Source organism: Marmota marmota, unplaced genomic scaffold (assembly GCF_001458135.2).
Source record: "Marmota marmota marmota unplaced genomic scaffold, marMar, whole genome shotgun sequence".
In the NCBI taxonomy this organism is placed as follows: domain Eukaryota; kingdom Metazoa; phylum Chordata; class Mammalia; order Rodentia; family Sciuridae; genus Marmota; species Marmota marmota.
The window spans coordinates 50816078-50839677 of NW_026000229.1; the positions used below are offsets into that span (position 1 = coordinate 50816078).

Here is a 23600-nt window from a genome sequence, read left to right on the forward strand (position 1 = left end):
TGTTGGAGCCAAAGGTAGTATAAAAGTAATAGTCTTGAAGTAGTCTTGAACAGTGACATAAATAGCCTTCCCCATTCCTGGCAATTTGCCTGTCTTTAGGTGTTCATTGAAAACTATTTGCTGTTGGCTCTCCAGCAGTGCTCAAAAATCAAAGATTCAATTCATTAAAACACACACACACACACACACACACGTCAGTGACAGTCCCATTGTGAAATGAAAAAAGGAGGAAGAAGACTTCAAAAAAGCAAAGAGCTCAATATAAGATGATATTACTCTTTTCATAGACTGTTAATTTTTTATTTTAGGTACACTAGATTTGCTTTGCATACTTTTTATTTTTGGTGGCCTGATTAGAAGAAGAAGTGGGGAAGTTTGACCTTCAAAAATCAATAGGAATTGAATAAAAGCAGGAAAGAACAGTGTGTTTGCCCTGGGATCAGTGTAGGTGTGGTGCTGATGAGGCTGGGGTCAGGGGTTGAGGCTTCTCATGAGCTGGTTAGCTTTGCCCTCAAATCCCACCACCATACCATGCCAGAATCCAAACTAGAGAAGGTTACGCCATTCTAGTTTATGGGGAAGGAAACTGAGACTCTCAGAAGCTAAGGGACTCACACGAAGTCAGATAGGAATTAGAGGTAGCACCAGGCTACAGGCTTTTCCCCCTCACATCAAGCTTTTTGACACAAAGAGCTGTTGAGTAAACCCAGGAAGAGTCCATGAAAGTCTGCTGAATGCGGGTCCAGTACTATATTTTTGATATCAAAAACTTTTTAATGGCTAGCCTTAGGAAATATTTTGGCACAAGGAAACTAGAAAACTTCAAGATAAGAAAAAAGACTACCTATAGTAAACTGGCATTTCTCATTTGTCATGAAGATATGGGAGTCTTCTGTACAATGTGATTGCAATATACATCCAAGATGAACTTTACTCTTTTTAGGCAGGATGCAGGTATTTTAGTTGGCTAGGAATACCTTCTGTATCCATATTGAGAGAGATTTGGGAATCTCTTTAAACACTGTATTTGTAACTTTGAGGAATCAAAGGCCCATCTTAATTAAGATTAGGTACCTTCACATCCCTAGCTTAAGAAAAGACCCAGGGCTAGATTTCCTTTCTCCATTCTTCCTGCACTGATGTAGTCACCGTTATTATTGAGTCATTCTCTGCTTCAGGGTTCCAGGTAGAGGCAAAGGGGGATATGAAAGAAACAGGGAGCTGCTCAGAGAGCACCCAGTTCAGAGGTGGAAAGTAAGTGGAAGATTAGTTTCTGTGGTCACACAGGTCTGGTATAGAAGACTTTTATTAAGGTACCATGGACTGGAATCACATGTGTAGGACATGTCAGTAAATACATCTTCAAAGACACCAGGGCAGTATCCTAATTCAAAATTCAGGGTCTGTGGTGTAGCCCAGGGGTAGAGCAGTGCATGTGTGAGGCCCTAGGTTTCATTGCCATAACCAAAAGGCAAAACATAATAAAACCTAAAAACAAAACTTGCTGTTCTGATTTCTCTTTTATTTTTTTTCCTATTGTGTTTTCTAAACCATTTCTGTCATCATTTACCAGGGTTGGTTTGTATCTGTCACCTTGGCTGCCTTCCCACATGGCTGAATTCATCAGAAGACACGGTGTCTTTGTGTCTCCTTAGCCCTCAGCCAGACACACCCCATGCACTCTGACTGATTCATTTTGAAAGAATATATGTATCTCTCCACCGCCCCCCCCCCCCCCCCCCCCCCCCCCCCCCCCCCCCCCCCCCCCCCCCCCCNAATGTTCAGTAGGTCGTAAGTGGCTCCTTGGAGCAAAGACCATTTCCAAACATAAATGGGGACTTGAGAATCTTCCATGTAATGCCAAGGCCAGGCAGATTTTCTGAATGAATTGATGTTTACAAAGCTGTAATAGGTTATCTCCAAAGGGGATAGGCTGTTATGTTGCTGACATAATTAGTTCTTTGGCTAGAAATCAAAGTCTGCCTTTTATTTTATGAGACTCCATTGTGAGGCATTTCTTAGTTAACGTTGTTGTGTCCCTGAGCTTTATAGTTCACTGGGGCAGGGAAAGTCCACATATATGATAGATTAAATAATGAGGGAGTTGGAACTATAATTATGTAAAACCAGTGTTAGGTTTTTATTAGTTTATGTGCATTTTCTTAAGGTTGCATTTGTACAGAAATGGGAGTTAGTTTGAGCTGCCTTAAGACAGGTGCCACATCAGACTCTGTGCCCTGCCTTTAAGTCTCTTGCTTCTAGAGTCACATCCTGTTTATCTGGAATGTATAGTCTCCTTTGGGTACAGTCGTTGCCTGTGATTTATTGGTGTAAGTGATAGAGATGTTGTTTCTGAGGGAGGGCAGAGCCTTCAGTCTATAATGAAAAGCCTGGCTGCTTCTGGAACAGGCTCATTGGATGCTGATGACACCTCCACTGTTGGAGCCCATGGCTATTCTGTTCCACATGGATGCTGCTGTAGGAGCTCAAGCTAGTTAAGATCACATGGAATGTCTCAGATGTGGCCAAGAGTCCTGGCATTCCTTCTCTTGTTGCTGTTCCCTGTAGGAAAGTCTTTCTGTCAAATGCATTTTTGGTGGCAGGCATCTTTTCAAGACTATATCTTTGCATCATATGCCAAGAATTGCAGTGTCAGTGTTGTCTTCTAGAAAAAAGTATGAAATTTGGTGTTCCACCAGACTGAATATGGCTTTGTGTCTGTCTGGCCTTTCCTAGCTGTGTCTGTGTGTTTCAGCATTCTGAATCTTTCACATGTCTACCAGGAGCAATACCCCTTAAATAGTGTTTCTTGACCACAGCAAATGTTATTTTTCACATTAATATGTCAACTCTAGATTGTTGATCAATAATAATTCTGTATTACTTGGTGAGGTGTTTTCATTATTCTTTGCAGGTTCCAAATATTTCTACTATTAAAACCGTTTGTTCTCCACATATGAAGAATTAAGTTTTCCTCACACATTTACTAAATAAATGGATATTTTAAAAAGTCTTCAGAATTAAAAAAAGAAAATTGAATCTTGAAAGTACCCCCCCATACCCCCCAGCTGCTCACTAGCTATGTCAGCAGCACATAGAGATTTTATTTCTACAAATTTATTGACTAAAAGCTTGCCAGACCAGGGAACATTCTGACCTCCTTTTGTAGAACAATAATTTTTTGCCTTTGTAAGCAGAATTTCAACTTTATACCTGGACCGTACTCTACAGAAGATGGTCCTTCTGTCGGCAGATGGTCTGGAGATTTCAGTGCCTAGTGTGTAACCCTCTGCATTGGCCAGGTACCTTACTTTCTTGGAATCAGGAGGCAGATGGGCCAGGTGGGGAGGTAAGGAGGACAGAGGGGAAGAGCTGGTGATGGTCATCAGGAGTAGGTGACTTGGCTTCTAACATATCAGGGACCAATGCAGAGGCTGTGGAGCTGGGGAAGTGAAAGTGTGCTGAGGATTTGGGGCTTGTTGTTCCAGGGATCTATTAGTGCATAATCAACTACCCCCAAACTTAGTTGCTTAAAGCAGCCACCATTTTATTTATTACACAGTTGTAGTCAGGAATTTGGGCAGTTCTCTCATTTGACGTCATCTGAGGTCACTTGGTAGTAATCAGGATGGACTTATATGGGGAGGCCATAGTGGCCTCAACCCATTGCACACCAGGATCAGCTGGGACTGCAATTGAAGTGCCTTTGTGTATCTTTCCTAGCATGCCACTCCCAGGGTAGTTGAGTTTCTTATGAGGCAGCTCAGAGTCCTAAGAGAAGGACTAAGGCAGAAGCTACAGGGCCTTTCCACATCTGGTTGTAGAAGTTTAAGACCACTGCTTCCTCTGTATCTTGCTGGTAAGCAAATCACAAGTCATGAAGGTCAGTACATATTTAGAAACAGCACATATTTAGAAAGAGGAGAATTTGATTCCATCGATTCGCAGAAGTAATGAGGAATTTGTGGCCCTTTTTCAGCTGCCACATGGTGTTCCTTGACGGAAGATTCACTGCAAGAGACTTTAGGAAGTGACGGAGGGATGCTGGTGTATATGATCAAATGTACTTTTCACATTTGGTGGCCAAGATCAGAAGACTGTGGGCTGAGGAGTAGGCAGAGGCTGAGAGTGGGATAGCAGGCAAGGATTACTTTTTCAGGATTCTTGGTTGTATGTGGAAGATGGGAACGAACCTGGAGGCTCAGAGGAAGGTCTGGGTTTGGAGGGCTTGTGTGCTTGACTTTGTTTCATTTGAAGATGGGTGAGGTCACCAGTGGCTCATTGTTGCAGATTGTGGGTGTGCATTTTCATTCTCATGGATGACTGCTGAACCGATGAACCCTTGAGGGAATTCTGTCTGGTCTTTGGTGATATAACTTTCTTCTGGTCCTAGTCCTTCTGCCTGTGTTCAGGAAAGGGTTGTTTCTTTTAATGGTTGTATTTTCTAAGTACTGTCTCAGTCTTCTTGCTTCCTAATTCTGTGCCCTTTCTTTGAAGTCCCATTTATTCCTATGATTTTAACAGACACACATGATGAAGGCCCCCAAATCTTATTATGTCCAGAACTCTAGCTCTGCCTATCTAGTTGCCTTCTGCATGTCTCCCCTGAATGGCCCTTTAATTCCTGTTCCTGTTTCTAATAATTTCATTACCTTGGCCAGGCCAGATGCCTCCTTGATTTTCCTTTTATCTGTCCTTCACCCTCTGCATCCAGACAGGTCACCAAGTATTGTTGATTTTGGGGTTCTCAATTGTGGCTGCACAAAAACATTACCTGTGGGGTTTTGCAAATGCAGACCTGGAGTCCATTCCAGACTTCCTGAATCAGAATCTCATGGGATTTAACTTTCCATATTTTTATAAGGCTTCCCAGGTGATTCTGATGTTTACCTCACATTGAAAACAACTCTAAAACTTTTCTTTTAATACGTCAGCTCATTTCATCATCAGAGCTTTAATTCAGATCTTTTTAGTTTCTTGTGGCTCCTATAACAAATTACCACAATTTGTTGGCTTAAAGAGCGAAGTTGACCAAACTATGCTTTGCACATTGAATATATTAGAATCCATTCCAATTTTGTATATAATTATAATGCACCAGTTGAAAAATGAACAAACAAAAGGAAGACCAGTGGAGCAGAGAATGGGAATCAGGAGGAGGGAAGAGGGAGGGAAAGAGGAAATTGTTGGGATTGAAATGGAGAAAACTATTTATATGTATTTATGAATATGTCAAAATGAACCCCATTATTATATGTAAGTATAATGTAATATTTAAAAGTAAACAAACAAACTATTTTTTCTGTCACAGTTTTGGAGACCATGAGTCTGAATCAGGGTGTTAGAAGGGCTATGCTATCTCTGAAAGTTCTAAAGGAGAATCCTTCCTTACCTATTTCAGCCTCTGGTGGGTCCAGGCACTCCTTGACTTGTGGTTGCATAACTCGAGTCTCTGCCTCCATTTTCACATGGTCACTCCTTTGTTTCTTGTGTCTCTTAGAAGACATTTGCTGTTGGATTTATGGCCTACCAGTAATCCAGGGTGATTTAATCTAGAGACCCTTAATTACGTCTACAAAGACTTTTTCTAAAAGGTCATATTCACAAGTTTCAGAACATGGTCATATCTTTTTGAGGGCTAGCATTTCCACTACCACATGCTCCCTCTGGCTATGATGGTTCTCCCAGCTGATCATCTTGCCTCTAACCTGGGTATATCCTCAAGTATATTCATCATGTGATCCATTTGCTTACATCTTACCAGACTTCCCATTCCCTTTGGGGGAGTAAGTCCTTTATCCTGGAGAACCTGGCGTCTGTCTGCCTTTCCCATCCTTTACCATTGATTCTTATGCTCTTAAACTTCAGCTCATGGCATTGAACTGCCTTCATCCTCCCTGCCTTATGCAGGCACTTGCCTCACACTTACAAGTTCAGAGTTCTGGTTAGATTCAGGACAATGCAAGCAGCATCTTCCCATGAAGCCTTCCCTAAGTCCTCTCCTCTGTGCACTGTGCTGCTAGTGCCTCGTGTTCTGCGTGTTTTTTTTTTTTTTAATTTTTTTTAATAACATTTGTTTTTGTGCCTTTCTCTCTAGGCAGAGAGTTCTGTGAAGGCAGGAAAGCTGATATTCATCATTGTAGCTCTAGTACTCGGTACTATAAATATTGAATAAATGGTGCTGTAGCTTAACCTAATTAGCTACTCGTCTCATCTTGATTCTGGTTTTGCCACCAGTACTTTAAGTTTTCCATAGGATTTTTCACCTAACATTATCTAGACATGTAAGTAAGTAGGCAACCTATAAGTAGACTGACTTTTTTTTATTTCTTTAACATGCAATATTTGTGCACTTCTGTGTAAGTAATTTAAATTAAAATGTTTCTGCATGCATTAAGGTTGACATTTCTGGACCCTCCCTCACTTTATATTAGAGATGGCTTTGGAGTTGTTAATAGCAGAAACAAACTTGAGTTAGCTGAAACTAAAAAGAAATTTATGAACAAGGATCAGAGTACAACTGGGCTAATGGATTCTTTCTATCTCTTTTTGCTTCTTTTCTGTATTCATCTGCTTCATTCTTCAATTTATCTGCTTTTTCAGCCAAATACAGGTTGGGACATGCCCATGGCCCCCATGTTTACAGAGACAAGCAGCCACCCACAGAGGCTGGCTTGGTTAGTTGTTTCTCTTCCCAGTTTTGTGTTTTCCAGGATGAGGATGTCATTGGCCAGCTTGGGCCTTATGACACCTCTGGCCAGTCAGCTGCAGGGTGGTGGAGAGGATGCTGGCAGGGCTGTCTCTTCTAAATGTGGTGCTGGAGCTCACCCTTGGGAATTAAGGGCTGGATTCCAGAGAAGGAAGTGCTATTGTGAGAAAATAGCCTAAAAAGAGCTGGACCAGAGGTGTGGTTGAGGGAAAGTTGTAGCAAGGGCTGGGTTAAAACCAGGGGCACAGGAAACATTGCTAGATCTTGTCTTAATTTTCTGTAGACCACAGTAGTGAAAATGGTTTTCAATTGTTTACTGTCTTGACTTCATTTGGTTTGCATATGTTTCCTTTAACAGAATGTTCATCATGAATAAAGTGGTGTGAAAATATCTTAAAACAAAGTGGGTTTATGATGTTTGTTTAATTATGGATATTCCATAGTAGTGATCACAAATATGTTTAAGAAAGTAATGTACATTTTTCTGTCTTGCCTGAAAAGGAGAGTAATAAGACTTGAAACAAATATCATTTATTCTAGAGACATTTTTATATAGCTGACATTCCTTTTTGATGGGAATGGAAACAGATTACAAACACAGTGGGAATAACTTCTGCTGATTATGTAAAACCATTGTCAGACTGCAGATACTGACTCAATTCTTAAAACACCCCAAATTCCTTAGTTCCAAAGTCTGTGGTTCCCAGTGGCCTCATGTCCCCAGTTCTCTACCCTGGTGCCCATCTCCTCTTCTGGGTAGAGCTGGAGAAGTGGAGAGAGCCCAGAGATCTGCTGGACAGGACCCTTAGGTCAGAAACAAGCTACCAGAACCACTGTACCCTGACTTTGGTATTCTGAGGGAGCTTTGGAACAGCCATATTTATCTATGTGCATTTTAAATGATTCCTTTCCCTTTTCTTTTTTTGAAAGGAACTTCTGCCAGTGTAGGCAGAGAATGAATAGTCATGTTAGTGTGGCCATAGGGGACAGTGGTCTGAATAGTCAGGGACAAGTTAATTCAAAGTTAGAATATGCAGTCAAAAATTTAACTAACTGCAACCTTGCCTTTCTTTTAAACTCTCATATTAGCAAAATATATAAGAAATCTGTTTAAGGATATTATGTGTTTTCCTGGTGACTCTGTAAATTTTTGACAGTTTATGGACTATAAAATTCAATGCATAATTTGTATAAGTTATTTTTTGCTAACCTAGCATTGTAGGGTTCAGTGAGAAATGTGAGTGAATATATTCAGAACTTTAAAGAAAGCAGGTAACTATATTTGATCTTCTTACAAATAAAAATCTTATCGACAACATTAACATGATTTGAGAATGAGGTGTGAGGTTTAATTAGTATGCTATTTTCTAACTAGTTCATTTAAAAATATTTCTTAAGTTTCTCTGGGGTCCATTAGAATGGTACTAGCTGAATTGAGCCTTTTCTTAATATGGCCTCTGCAGAATCTGCTTATTTATACTCTGTTTCAAAAAAGATTGGAAGAGTGACTCCATAGAATAGGAAATTTATAATTACTTGTACATCTCTCTTAAATTAAGTTTCTGGAAGTGATTTGAATTTCATTACAGCTAAAGTCTGTTTTGTAACCCTTTCCTTTTGTGAGTGGTTTGGTGGGCAGTTCTTTAATCCTGTCTTTTCCATTATTTCATCTAACTTTCATGCCTAAAACTTTTAAAATCCACAAATAATTGAACTATCTCATCTCTGTTCTTAGGTACAATGGTGCTTTACCTAATGGTGACAGAGGAAGGAGGAAAAGCAGATTTGCTCTCTATAAGCGGCTGAAGGCTAATGGTGTTAAACCTAGCACAGTCCATGTGATATCCACACCCCAGGCTTCCAAGGTAGGTGACTTTGGCCTATTTGGGAGGACCTTGCAAACGGTGATTTATGATTATTCCTTATTAGCTGCTTTCTTTCCTTTACTCCTGTTCTTGTATAGGACATTTTCTCAACCATCTAAAGCAGGGTATATGTTGGGAGGGGCTGTGCTATGTGCTATAGAATATTTAGCAGCATCCCCAGCTTCAACCCACTAGATGCCAGTGGCACTCTCCTCTCCCCACCCCTAAGTTGTTCAAAACCAAAACAACTTGACATTGTAGGATGTCTTCTGATGGGGGGTTAGTAGGTAAAATCTGCCCCATTTTGAACCTGTGCTTTATGATGAAAAGTAATTACCATTGTATCAAGTTAGAATTGCTGTGACTGATTGTATATTGTGTGCATGCACAAATACGTAACAACAAATCCCATCAGTGTGTACAACTAATGCGCCAATAAAAAATGTGGGGGGGGGAGGGGAGGAATAATAGCTGAAAGATATATAATGTTCTTTATTCTAAAGAGTTTTTGTATTGAATCTTGGTATAAACTGCAAAGATTTGTAATTTTCATTCTATTAATTGGATATATTTTGTGTTTTCACATATTCTCCATGAGCATGTAATTAAATTTGTGTGATTATTGGAAAGATAGGAAGAAGACAGACCTAAGTGATGTAAGTTCACTGTACCTATTTGAAATAAATAAAATACTATATTTTAAAAAAGGATTATTTAATTTGCTTCCTGATATACAGCTGGGGGAAAATAGGAGCTTTCATTTTGGTTGATATATTTTTCATATTAGACTTAAGAAAGTTTTTTTTTCAATAAGATGAATTATTTGAGGTATATAAAGTTTCGTTTTGTAGAAAATAATTATATGTACCTGTAGTATTTTATATGGGGCTACTAGCTGTACATGTTTATCCTCATGGGTTTTGGTCACTTGGAATAAATCAGACTTGATTCCCATCTTACTGAAAACATGTATTGAGGGAGAAATGATGGCTTCTTGGAAGCAGGCTGGTGTTTATATGGTGATAATAGTATGGATTACCTTTGTGGGTGCTTTTATTTTTAAAAAGCCCTTATTGTTCCTGAAGCAGAGCTATGGAAAGAGTTTGTTAGAATGTACCAGTTAAGATTGTCTTGTACTAATGAGGGAATGACTAGATAAAAAATATCAAGCTCCAGGTAAACAGAGGAGAAGAGTTTAATGTGGGCAAGTTTTCACCAGGGAAAGAGAAATAAAATAAATATTTTAGGGAAGAAAGAATATTTTATAAGGAAAACAAAGGAAATCCAGCTTTACAAAGATTTTGAAAAAAGAAGTCAAATAGCAACAAAATCTTGGAAGGTCAAGAACTAGGAGAAACATTTTATGTAAACAACAAAAATATTTGGTGTAGAAGAAAACCAAGACAAATGTTTTTAAGCATGTTTTGAGTGTCAAAACTGTACTGATACTGTAGAGGTGGTACTTATAATTTTGCATATTTGTTGACATTCATCTGTGTCTGTACCTTGTTATTGGCTTTTTAAAAAAAGTCTAGGTCTGTAATAGAATGGCTGACATTTAAAAAGTTAGGAAAATAATTGTTTTTCAGTAAAATATTAAAATTTACTACTATAGGGATATCAGTGGTTTTTATCATTCCCTACCTCCCACATTTCCCATTTTAGCCGAAGTTTCACCTGTATATCTAGATTTTACTTGAAGTTACTTAGATTATACATCTTTTTGTCTTAAGTTTGTGTTTAAACATATTACCCACAGTACTAAGAGTAAGTCACATCAGGTTTTGGTCTTTACCTTTCTTATGTTGTAATCTGGGGAAAATGTATTCTAAGGGTCTTAGATTACTCATTTATTAAATAAGCAGATTGCCTACAGGCAGAAACAATGTTGAAACAGATAATACACTTTGGTTATAAGCAACAGAAATTCTGAACTTAAATAAAAAGCAAAAATGGGGAAATTCTTACGGGATAGAATAGGAATAGCTCTCAGAATCAAGGAAAAGTTGGGTAACCAGGTTTCATTAAGAGGAGAAATGGAGTATCAACAAGAGTTCACTTGGATATTCTTTTCATGTGCAGTGACTTGATTTTAGTCACCTTCTGTCTCCTCAATTTTCCAAGAGAGAGAATCTGATAGACTGCACCTGGGTCACCCAGTGCGGTAAAGGGAGATGGCAGACCAGGCATATTTATTGTGAGTTGACTTCCCAGTGCTGTCCTAACTTCATTCATCTTTGTGCCTCTACCTTGAGGTTCTTGTACTTAGTAAGTACTGAATAATGGTTAGGACAAGGAATAGGTACTGAATCTATTTTCTTCTTCCCTACATGAATTTCTGACCTCAATTACAAATCCTTTCACTTTCTCTGGTCCCTGCCAAACTGGCATCACTCAGCAGCTTGGCCCTACCACTCCTCCTGCTAGGTTTGCTCTCTTGGCCCCTTTCACTTTGAAGCCCCATTCAGATGTAAACACAGCCTCTTGCATATTTAACTTGATCTGATTGTATTTACTATGCACTTCTTATTTCCGTTTCTTGTAGTTCATAGAACTAGCAATGATTCTATTTTGCTACTCCATTCCAGTCTCTTCTTGTTGAGATTATTAATCTAAGCTATCTTTCCCCCAGATTTGTGGACCTTGCTGACCTATAGTTCGCCTCTGTGTATTTTGGTGCCCCAGTGCAGCCCTGTGTCTTTCTCCTGGACCCTGTAGCTTCTCAGATTCATTGTACTTTAACTCTTTCAATTTCAGAAGCTGTCACTTCTGCTCCACTTTCCCACTCATACAGTACACTTTACAGCCAATGTCACTTGGAAGTGAACATAATATTCTATTCATTCTACTTGTGCATACACACTTTCTTATCTACTCTCATTACACATTCCATTCTTCAGTCTGTCCCTATTTGCTATGGTTATTGGTCTACTTGGCTTCTCCAGTTATATGTTAATTTACCCCAATTTCTCTTTCTTTGGTGCTTTTTGGGACCTTTCTCCCTGAGTACCTGGCTCCAGGCTCTATCCAGACTCTGCTGGACTGTTTTGTTTGTCCTGCTTGTTGCTTACACCATGTCCCATGAGAATGCCAGTCCCATGGCAAAAACTATTTCACCTGAAATGACAGTAGTTTGCATGTCCTAGAACTTTTGATTCTTTAGTATTGGAAATAAAAGGTTTATCTTTGATTAGGGCTGTGAAAGTGAAATCTAGAAGGGTGGGTATGTTAGGACTTGAGCACTGTGCCTTTTGTCTATATTCTTTCTTTCTTTGCCCCATAATGTAGGGCTGAACAAGGATGGATATCCCTTTGATGATTGAAGAAGCAGCTGGGAAACAGGACCTTTTAGTCTCCTATGCATGCCAATGTCCAAGCAAAAGCAGATTAGGGTGGCAAACATGTGCCGCTGTTGTGTAATCTCTGTTTGTATAGTCTTTATTTGTGCACGTAATTGTTCTTGGAATAATACAGGCATTTTTCTGATTATTTAATGCATTTAAAAAAAAATCAAATGTCCTGTTTTATTTCTGGCTGTTCTGTTACATAGGCACAGGGCCTTTAGTAATGTATTCACCCACTCATTTACTCAACAAATATTTATCCAGCACCTTCCATGACTAGGCATTATGCCAAGTATTGGATAGACTGCAGTGAACAAACACATCAGTATGGAGCTAATCGTCCAGTGAGTAGGAAACAATAAAGAATCATGTGAATACACACGAAACTGCACATTGTGAAAAGAGCTGTGAGGAAAGGGGGTTCAGAATGGAGACTGGGTAGACAAGGAAGGATGTCTGAGCAAGTGGTGTATGAGCTGGAGGGAAAAGGGATTGACCAGGACAGCAGAGGGATTCAGGCTATTGTGGGCCTGGCTGTAGAAGATTTGAGTTTTTTCCCAAAGGGAAACATTGAAGAGTGACATGCTGTGAGTCAATTTATATATGCTCATTTACTTTTTATTATATAGGGCATCTATTTTGCTATTATTACTAGTGAATAGTGAGTGTGACAGTTGTGGTTGTGGTGATGATGATGATGCCTGTGCCTGATAGGGGAATATTTTGCTAGCAGCATGGTTGAAATTTAGCTATGGAAAACTCTCTTCCATATGTTTTTTTTTTGTGCTTTTTAAGATATATATGACAGTACAGTGTGTTTTGACATATTATATGTACAAAGTATAACTTACTGTAATTAGGATCCCATTCTTGTGGTTGTACATGATATGGAGTTTCATCGGTGATGTAATCATATATGAACATAGGAAAGTCATGTCCAATTCATTGTACTGTCTTTCCTGTTCCTGCCCCACTTCCTTCCCTTCATTCCCCTAATCCACTGAACTTCTAATTCTAATCCACTGAACTTCTACCCCTCTCCCCTGTTGTATGTTAGCGTCTGCATATCAGAGAGAACATTCAACCTTTGGTGTTTTGGGGAAAACTCTTTATCATGATTTCCCCTTCCTAGATGATGCTTTAATGAAATATCCCTTTTAAAGGTATTTTTGCCTTCAAAAAATAATTGAAAATAATTTTATTCCAGTTAGCATATTTCATAAAGGAAAATATCAGTGGTCTTTAAGTGATAGTTTAGTGAAAGATTAGTACTACTTAATATGATTGCCATGGCCAGGCTGAATCCTGTGTCTTTCTACTCTTTGTGTTGCTACAATATAGTACCTGGTACTAGGTACTGTATGAAGAAATTTATTTGGCTTACTATTCTGGTGGCTGGAAGGTTCACATAGTATGGCACCTGCATCCTAGTTGTATCACAACATGGCAGAGAAGCAAAAAGGGAACCAGCCAAGATATAAGATACAGGCAGGGAAGCAGAGAAGGGCAAGGCTTGTTTTTTTTTTTTTTTTATAACAGCCGGCTCCCATGGTCACTAACCCAGTCTTCAAGACCTCATCTACTCTGTGAAACCACCATTAACCTCTGCCCCAGGTGGTACCCCCATGACCTCCTAATAACATTCTGCTAGGTTCCTCCTCTTAGAGATCCACATCTCTTAACATTGCCAGACTGGGCACCAAATGTTCAGCACATGAACCTCTGGGGAAAAACCACATCCAAACCATAGCAGCCTATTTGAGCTAGTATGTCTCTACTGATTAGTAAAATATTGAAATTCTTCTGCGTCAGTCAATGAATGGTAATAATAGTAACCACAGAAAGTAGTTAAACTAATACAATTTTCAATGTGAACTCATTACCCCAAGCTAATTTTGCAGGATGTAGAGAGGTCCACTTCTGAAGCCCTCATTGTCTCTGCAGTCTGTATGTATCTTGGTGCAGTGGATCTCCACTGCATATTCAAATGAGGCTGGAGCCTTCTATGATTTAGGGCAGTCATCTGTTTATCAATATTCTCAGACTTTCTAATTACTCCTTTTAAAGAATTTGGTTTTATTTTATTTTATTTTTAAAGGAAAGATAGTTGTAACACATACAGCAAAGTTCTTAAATCTTTTTTTTTTTTTTTGGCAGTGCTAGGGATTGAACCCAGGGTCTTGTGCATGCAAGGCAAGCACTCTACCAACTGAGCTGTATTCCCAGCCTCTAGAATTTGGTTTTTAAATAGTTGTTATTTTGGTTTCTTTCATAGTTCTTGTGTTGTAATTCTTGGGTAAGTAATTTTGGTATTTGTTATTTTTAAGTTCAGTACATAATTTGATGAAGTAAATTATACTTTAAAAAATTAATTTAATGAAGTATTTTATTATAAAAGGGCAATGTTTGGATAAGGTTTATCCTTTTAGATATCATAAATATGAATATTGTGAATCTGTAAGAGAATAAAAAATAAGAGAAGAAAAAAGAAAAAAATAATTAATTTAATAATAGTAATTACAGCCCATAATATCTTTTGATTCCATGCAGAATACAAACCTAAAAATAAATCATTTGTATTTCCAGAATGAGAAACAACTAGATTATTTCAATAAAAAAAATAAGCAGTATGGAGATTCCTTGGAAAGCTGGGAATGGAACCACTATTTGACCCAGTTATCCCCCTTCACGGACTAAACCCAAAAGACCTAAAAAGAGCATACTACAGAGATTCAGCTACATCAATGTTTATAGCAGCACAATTCACAATAGCTAGACTGTGGAACCAACCTAGATGCCCTTCAATAGATGAATGGATAAAAAAAAGTGGCATTTATACACAATAGAATATTACTCAGCACTAAAAAATAACAAAATCATGGCATTTGCAGGGAAATGGATGGCATTAGAGCAGATTATGCTAAGTGAAGCTAGCCAATCCCTAAAAAACAAATGCCGAATGTCTTCTTTGATATAAGAGGGGCGACTCAAAACAGAGCAGGGAGGAAGAGCATGAGAAGAAGATTACCATTAAACCGGGACGAGAGGTGGGAAGGAATGGGAGAGAGAAGGGGAATTGCACGGAAGATGGAAGGAGACCCTCATTGTTTTACAAAATTACGTATAAGATGGTGTGAGGGGGAAGAAAAAAAAAAGAGAAATGTGTTACAGCAGATGGGGTAGAGAGACGTGATGGGAGGGGAGGGGGGATAGGAAGGGCAGCAGAATACAACAGACTCTAGTATGGCAGTAAGTTAAATGTGGCTGTATAACCAATGTGATCCTGCAATTTGTACACGTGGAAAAATAAGAATTCATACCCCATTTGAATCAAATGTATGATATGTCAAGATCATTGTAATTTTTGAGCAACTAATAAAAAAAAGAAATAAAAAAATATATAGAAATCGGTTTCCAAGATATTGGAGTAACAACTTTCAAAACTTTTTAACAATGAATATTGATAAAGCAAAGGCAAAAACATTCAGGAACTATCAATATAATATGCTGTGAGTTAAAAATAATTTTCTGACTTAGAGTATATATTAGGACTTAGTTTTATAGGACTGTATCATGTCAGTTTAAATTTATGGTCCTGATTGTAGCAAAACATCTATCTACTGAGATGAAAAAGCACTTTCTAGAAGATTTATGTATCAGGGCAGTAAAATTTAGACATCATTGACAAAGCTCCAAACATTTTACCTAGACATAGTTGAATAATTTACTTAAAATGCAATATTTAAGACTTTGAAGATAGTATGATGGTTTTTGTTGATTCCATGGAGCTAAAAGGAACATCTGGAATATATTAAGCTTTATTGTCATACTCAAAAGAAATTGTTTCAATGAGAAATATTTACATGAAAACCTTATGAATTTTGTACAGATGGTACAAGTATAGTGCTGGGGAGAAGAATTGTTTCAGCTGAAGTTCTAGGAAAACCTTTGGATGTTTTTGTTTGATTATGTCTTATTTGTCATTTTGTTGTCTCTGGATGATTGAAAGTTAAACCAAGTAAACCACTTACCATTTTTTTTCTTGAAAATTTTTGTTACCTTACAGCAAATAATTACTAGAGAATTAATTAACATTTTTAAAATTTGAAATTTCAATAATGAAGTATTTGAGCATGTGGTACTACATATAAATTCAGTTTAGAAATTTTGTGGACTTAAATATGTGAGATAGCAGTTGGACAATTAAACATTTTAGAGATTTGGCTTTATCACATGATATTCTAACCAATATCAAGATTTTCCTTGGTTTTAAGAGAATGAAAAATTTCAGTTATTAACATGGACAGATTAGTTGACAAATAATTGTGGCAGGACATATAAACCAAATACAGATTCAATTCTCTCTCCCCCTCCCCACCCCTTATTATGGGTTAGCTTCCACATATCAGCAAAAATTTTGACTTTTGGTTAGCTATATAATTATATCAAAATGGATTCTACTGTCATATATATTTAAAAAGAACCAATGAAAAATACAGGAAACCATGATAAACAATCAGAATACTAGAGAAAAACAAATTTAAAATAAAACAAGAGTAATTCTAGGAGAAAGTCTATCAAGTTATCCAACAAATTATAGGAATATGTGCTTATTTGGTGACATTTATGAAGAAAACAATTAATTTTAATAACATACTTTTAATTTATTGATTCTTACAACTTGGCCAGTTTATGTTTTCAAAGCACCATAGGTTGAAACTGAGTTTCATGGCATAGGTGATAACAGAAATGGAAAATATAAAAACCTCAAGCAGGAAAGCTTGATTCTAGCACTCAGCATATTAATTATCAGTGCAATTATCTGCATTACTGATATACAATAATAATTATAATTTTGACTTGATGCATGTATCAGTTGGAAAAATAATTTAATTTGTGTTGTCCTTAAAGCACAATTTTATTAATGACTTGCTTTTAACATGTCAGTGTGGGAGAATACTTATATTTATATTTATAATTATGCTTTAATTCAAACTTATTTTAATTATGACCCTGATTTAGATACTTGCTTTTTTTTTTTTCTTTTTTTGGGTGGAAGAAGAGTCTTTTTGCTATAACCCTTGCTTTTCAAAAACAACATTAAAGTTGGAAGGAGCTTTTATTCAGACCATCTTCTTGAGAGGAACTTTAAAAAGCCCTGAAGAGCCCGCACTAAGCTGGCTGTGTTGCCAAGGACCCAGCAATGTTGGTTAGTGTTGGTTTTGTGTGTCCTCTCCACTGCTGCAGGTAGTAGGTGGAAATGCTCTGAAGGGTGGAACCAAAGCTGGTTCTGTTTCTCTTTCCCTCTTTCTCCCACTTCCTAGGAGTGTGACTTGAGAAACCCATAAACTAGGACTGCTGTAATGATAAAGTTGATTAATGTGGCACTTGTCAGTAAAAATCAAAGTTGCTTTGTAGACTTATGGGATAGTAGTACTGTTTGTGAAATCAGGTGCTCTGCAGAGAGCCTTTTCTACAAAAAAGAACGATGATGGTGGCTTGAATTTAAGTAGCTGGTTTGTTTATAGCGGTGGTTATGATAGCATGTAGTGGAAAGTACAGTGAAATAGAATTCTGTACAGTGGAAAGGAAGTCACAAAGGAGGGTCATGGAGGTATCATTAGCTGACTTGGAATTGTTAGTCCTCTCTTTTGTTACTCTTTTGACATTAAAGTGCATGGTGGCCCTTATCTTTTCAAGAAAGTACTGTGAGCCTCTTGAAGTACTAGTTATGGATGACTTCACACGAGTGCTTACATACAAGCTCTTGATTGGTTGCACCCATGTTCCAGAGGAGGTGGAATGAGTGGCTTCAGGAATTTTTGGTTTTGTCCAACTCAGGTTAGAGTTAATGGAGGCCTTAGTGAAGCCGGTTCAGGTGCACTCAGATGGGCAGCTCATTTGTGCTTCTTTCTTTGCTTATTCTGCTGCCACATAGTCCCTGTAGGCTTCCCCAATCTTCTGCTCTGTATTCCCAGGTGGCCATGTTTTCCCTCAGCTGCATACCTTTGCTGGTGATGTTCTCATTGCTTAGGATGTGCTCCAGCCTCATATAGTAACCTATACTGCCACCACCCTTTATAACACAGCCCATATGTCCTTTTCTTCCAGGAAGTCTTTCACTCCCAGCCGGAGGCAGTGTATGTCTTCTTTTTTGAAGCTCTAGAACATGTTTTGTGTGTCCTCTCCATTGCTCTGATGTTGGGTTAGAAATGTTAGCTGCCTTATTTTGTTATCCTGGACAGCAAGCTCCTTGAAGGCAGCAGTCTTGCATTTCTGCACTTTGGCTGCCTGGCACAGTTGGTTGACCTGCCTTCAGAATGTGCTGGACAGCAGGTGGTCCTAGTAGTAATAGCTAAGTGACTTAAGATAAACACTTGGAACATATCATATGTCTACTACATGGTAGCAACTGATTAATGTTAGATAATGTTATTAGTGATGGTTTCTCTGGAAAGAATTATCTGTTATAAGAAATGATGAATAGGCTCAGGATATAATGAGACATAGCATGCATACTTACTTATTTGCTATCAGTTATACAAAAAACCTTTCTAGCTAAAATACACTAATAGATTAAACATTAAAACTTCATCTTCATGACTTGAATACAGGCTTCCTTTGTAAATTTCACAAGTTAAATTTATTGTTTTCTTTAGATCACAGCAATGAAGCTTTAATAATGAACATAGTTTCTGAATTATTGAGCCCACTGACTTTGAAAGTCAGAGCATTTCCTCACTGGAGAATGTACTTACCATTTAGAACATTTTGATAAGGCATTCTTATTTGAAAATGCATCTGGCTAAATCGGTTTAGTTCCTCATGCATTCTTCAGCTTGCCAGCATTAGTTTCATTCCTTGTGTTTTGAACAAAGGAGTAGTTCTGTATTTTTTTCAATGTAAATTTAAGCCTTTGTTTCATACAAATAGTTAGGTTTAAAAATTTTTTTTCTTAAGTTGTTTTGTAGTGCCTCGTTGAAATTGTTGACATGAATATCAGCAGTCTTTTCCCCAGCATTTAAAAAAAAATCATTTTTGTTATTTTCTCCTTGCAATCTAGTATCATAAATCCAAGAATGTCATATTTTAAAACTTCTAAATAGGATTGATGTTATAAAATTAAAAAGTTTTTGCCCAGCAAAGGAAATAAGAATGTGAAGAGAGAACCTATAGAACGGAAGAAAATCTTTGCTGTCTTCTTTTATGACAGGATTAATAATCAGAGTACATAAAGAACTTAACACAAAGAAAAGCAAATAACCCAATTAATTAATGAGCAAATGAATTAAATAGACATTTCTCAAAAGAAGAAATAAAGATGGCCAACCAATATATGAAAAATGTTCAACATCATTTAGCAGAGAAATATAAATCAAAACTACACTGAGATTTCATTTTCCTGTAGTCAAAATGGCAGCTATCAAGAATACAAACAACAATACTTGCTGGAAAGGATGTGGAGAACAAGAAACACCTTTAAACTGTTGGTGGGATTGTAAATTACTACAACCATGTGGAAATCACTATGGAGGTTCATCAAAAGACTAGGTATGGGACCACTATATGACCCAGCTATTCCTTTTTTTAAATATCATCTGTTATTTTAAAAAAATTTTTAAATTGCTTTTATTTTTAAAATACATGACAGCGGAATGCATCACAATTCTTATTACACATATAGAACACACAATTTTTCATATCTCTGTATATAAGGTATGTTCACACCAATTCATGTCTTCATACATATGCTTTGGATAATGATGTCCATCACATTCTACCATCATTGCTAACCCCATGCCTCCTCCCTTCCCCTCCCACCCCTCTGTCCTCTCTAGAGTTCATCTATTTCTCACATGCCTCCCTCTCTCTACCCCACTATGAGTCAGTCACCTTATATCAGAGAAGACATTTGCCATTTGTCTTTTGGGGATTGGCTAACTTCACTTAGCATTATCTTCAACTGCATCCATTTACCTGCAAATGCCATAATTTTATTCTCTTTTATTGCTGAATAATATTTCATTGTCTATATATCCCACATTTTTTAACCCATTCATCTACTGAAGGGCATCTGGGTTGGTTCTACAGTTTAGCTATTGTGAATTGTGCTGATATAAACATTGATGTGGCTGTGTTCCTAATGCTGTTTTTAAGTCCTTTGGGTATAGTCCAAGGAGAAGGATAGCTGGGTCAAATGGTGGTTCCATTCCAAGTTTTCCAAGGAATCTCCATACTGTTTTCCATATTGGCTGCACCAATTGATAGTTCCACCAGCAATGTATGAGTGTCCTTTTTCCCCACATTCTCACCAACATTTATTATTGTTTTGTCTTCATAATAGCTACCATTCTGACTGGAGTAAGATGGTATCTTAGAGTGGTTTCGATTTGCATTTCTGTAATTGCTAGTGAAGATGAATATTTTTTCATGTATTTGTTGATTGATTGTATATCCTCTTCTGAGAAGTGTCTCTTGAGGTCCTTGGCCCATTTATTTATTGGGTTATTTGTTTTTTTGGTGTTTAGATTTTTGAGTTCTTTATATACCTTAGAGATTAGTGCTCTAACGGATGTGTGAGGGGTAAAAATTTGCTCCCAAGATGTAGGCTCTCTGTTCACCTCACAGATTGTTTATTTTGCTGAGAAGAAACTTTTTAGTTTGAGTCCATCCCATTTATTGATTCTTGGTTTTAATTCTTGCGCTGTAGGAGTCTTATTAAGGAAGTTGGGACCTAATCCCACATGATGAAGATTAGGGCCTCTCTCGTTGAAGGAAGAAATATTCTATATATGTCAGTAAGTCTAAGTTATTGATTGTATTATTGAGTTCTATAGTTTCTTTGTTGAGCTTTTGTTTGGAAGATCTAGTGATGAAAGAGGTGTGTTAAAGTCACCCCAAATTATTGTGTTGTGGTCTATTTGACTCTTGAACTTGTGAAGAGTTTGTTTGATCAAAGTAGATGCTCCATTGTTTGGGCATAGATTTTATGATTGTTAAGTCTTATTGGTGTATGATTCCCTTGAGCAGTATGTAGTGTCCTTCTTTTTCCTTTTTGATTGACTTTAGTTTGATGTCTGTTTTATTTGATATGAGGATGGAAATCCTTGCTTGCTTCCACAGTCCATGTGAGTGGCATGATTTTTCCCAACCCTTTACCTTCAGTCTGTGTATGTCTTTTTTCTATGAGATGAGTCTCTTGGAGGCAGCATATTGTTGGGTCTTTTTTTTTTTTTTTTGATCCAATCTTCTAGTTTATGTCTTTTGATTGGTGAGTTTAGGCCATTAACATTCAGGTTATTATTGAGACATGATTTGCATCCCCAGCCATTTTTGTTTAGTTTTGGTATTTTTTTGTGACTTGGTTTCTCCTCTGATTTCCTTTAGTGTAATCCCTCCCTCTGCTGATTTTTATCATTGTTTTTCATTTCCTCTTCTTGGAATATTTTTCTGAGGATGTTCTGTAGTGCAGGCTTTCTAATTGTAAATTCTTTTAACTTTTGTTTATCATGGAAGGTTTTTATTTTATCATCAAATCTAAAGCTTAGTTTTGTAATGAACATAGATGCAAAAATTCTCAGTAAAATTCTGGCAAATCGAATATAAAAACATATCAAAAAGATCATGCACCATGATCAAGTAGGATTCATCCCAGGTATGCAAGGTGGTTCAACATAAGGAAATAAATAAACGTAATTCATCACATCAATAGACTCAAATATAAGAGTCATATTTTCATCTCAATAGACGCAGAAAAAGCATTTGACAAAATACAGCACCCCTTCATGTTCAAAACACTAGAAAAACTAGGGGTAACAGGAACATATCGCAACATGACCCAGCATTTCTATTCCTCGGTATTTATCGTAAAGAAGTAAAGTCAGCATATTATAGTGATACGTGCTTACCAGTGTTTACAGCTTCACAATCTACAATAGCCAAACTATGAAACTAGCTTAGTTTTCCATTAGCAAATGAATAGATAAAGAAAATATGGTATATAAACACAATGGAGTTTTACTTATCCATGAGTGAAAATTGTGTCATTTTTAAGCAAATGGATGGAATTTGAGAACATTATGCTAAGCAAAATAAGCCAAACTCAGAAAGTCAAGGGTACTATGTTTTCTCTTATGCACAGGAGATAAAGAGTAAAAAGGAAAAGAAAGTTATGTGGGGGTCTCGTGAAAATTAAAGAGAGATCAGTGGAGTAGAGGAAAAGGCTCAAGGGGTGGAAGATGAGGCATGATATTGGCCAAATTATGTTTACATTGCGTGCATGTGTGAATATGTAACAACAAATCCCATTATTATGTACAACTGTATTACACCTGTAAAAAATAGAGGAAAATGTTCCAGCAAAAAAGTAAAACAAATAAATGAATAAAGAACATTGATATTTAAGTCTCATAAGCTAGGTAGAACTTTGTTTTTAGCAAACAGGTCTTATTTAGTATTTTTAATTTTTTCTTATTTATTTGGTGGTGCTGGAGGAGTCAAACCCACGGCCTCTTATATGCTACACTGAGCTACATATACAATGCTAATAATTTTTTATTTTAAGACTTTGTTTAAAATACAAATTCTAAAGTGTGGAGTTTGATGAATCTTCATAAAGTGAACATGCACATTTATATATACAGTACTCTGACCAAGAATCTGCGCATCTTACTCCCACTCCTAGTTGCTGTCCCTGCCTCCCAAGCAGTAACCAGGTATCCATCATCCTGCCTAACACCAAAGATTGTTTTTTTCTTGCTTTATATAAATGGACCCATAGTACATACTGTTTATGACTTCTTTTACAAAGCATATTTTTGAGTGAAATACCCCACTGCTTTTTAATATTCTACTGTGTGAATACTCATTTAACACTTAATATGCTTTAAAGTTTGATAGCCTTAAAACTTCAGTTAAGTTTTTGTAAATTATTAAATATATTCTAAAAAGTTATTTTACTGTAGGGTATGAATTCAGAATAAATAGAATTCAATACTAGGTGCCAACATTCACATTTGTAGGTTGCAGCAATTTAAAATCTAGCTGTTTGTTGTGCAGGTGAAGACTGTATCCTCACTTAGAAAATTGGTTGGCCTGCTAAAACAGTGATGATTTTACAGATTTTATAGAATTAAATATTTGGGAAAGAACTAGAATTTTATGCTAACCTTTGAATTTTATGGTATATTTTCTTTTCTGAAAAAAAACATATAGCTAATACAATAATAAATGTTGGAGAGGGGACCTGAATATCAAATTTTCCTTAGGTTTTTACATTTGTGAGATAAGGAGGTAGCCTGACAGGGGAGACAGGAATGACATAGACTTTGATGTCAGGTGAACCTGATTGGAGTCTTCTCTCTGCTCTTTTGCTAGCATGAGACCTGAACACAGCCTTTGAGTACAGTCATAGCCTTTTCAAAGTTGCTCATGAGAATTAGACAGGATAGATAGTATACACAGCTCCTGTCTGGGGAATCAGTAACTGTTCTTTTAGTTACTGTGCAAAGATATTCCAAAGATATGATGAAATCATGTGATCTTTTGAAAACCCCTCTATACTGAATACCAACATAAACATAATCAATGCATTGAGAAGACTTCAGACTATTCCCTTTCTAAGTATATAAATTCTCATTCTCGTTGCCTGTGTAGCTCATTTTCAATATTTAAATATAAGCA

General features: G+C 37.1%; 1 protein-coding gene across 1 annotated transcript in view; it reads left to right on the forward strand.

Annotated features, from left to right (window-relative positions):
- Window positions 1–8427: 8427 nt before the first annotated feature.
- The window catches only part of Peli2 (pellino E3 ubiquitin protein ligase family member 2), a gene marked incomplete at its 5' end in the record, with an annotated part of 118505 nt that continues 103332 nt past the window's right edge, over window positions 8428–23600 (forward strand). Inside the window, one exon of the mRNA XM_015480916.2 lies at window positions 8428–8574. Within this exon, the coding sequence (XP_015336402.2) occupies window positions 8428–8574 (147 nt within the window). The remainder of the gene's footprint in view (window positions 8575–23600) is intronic.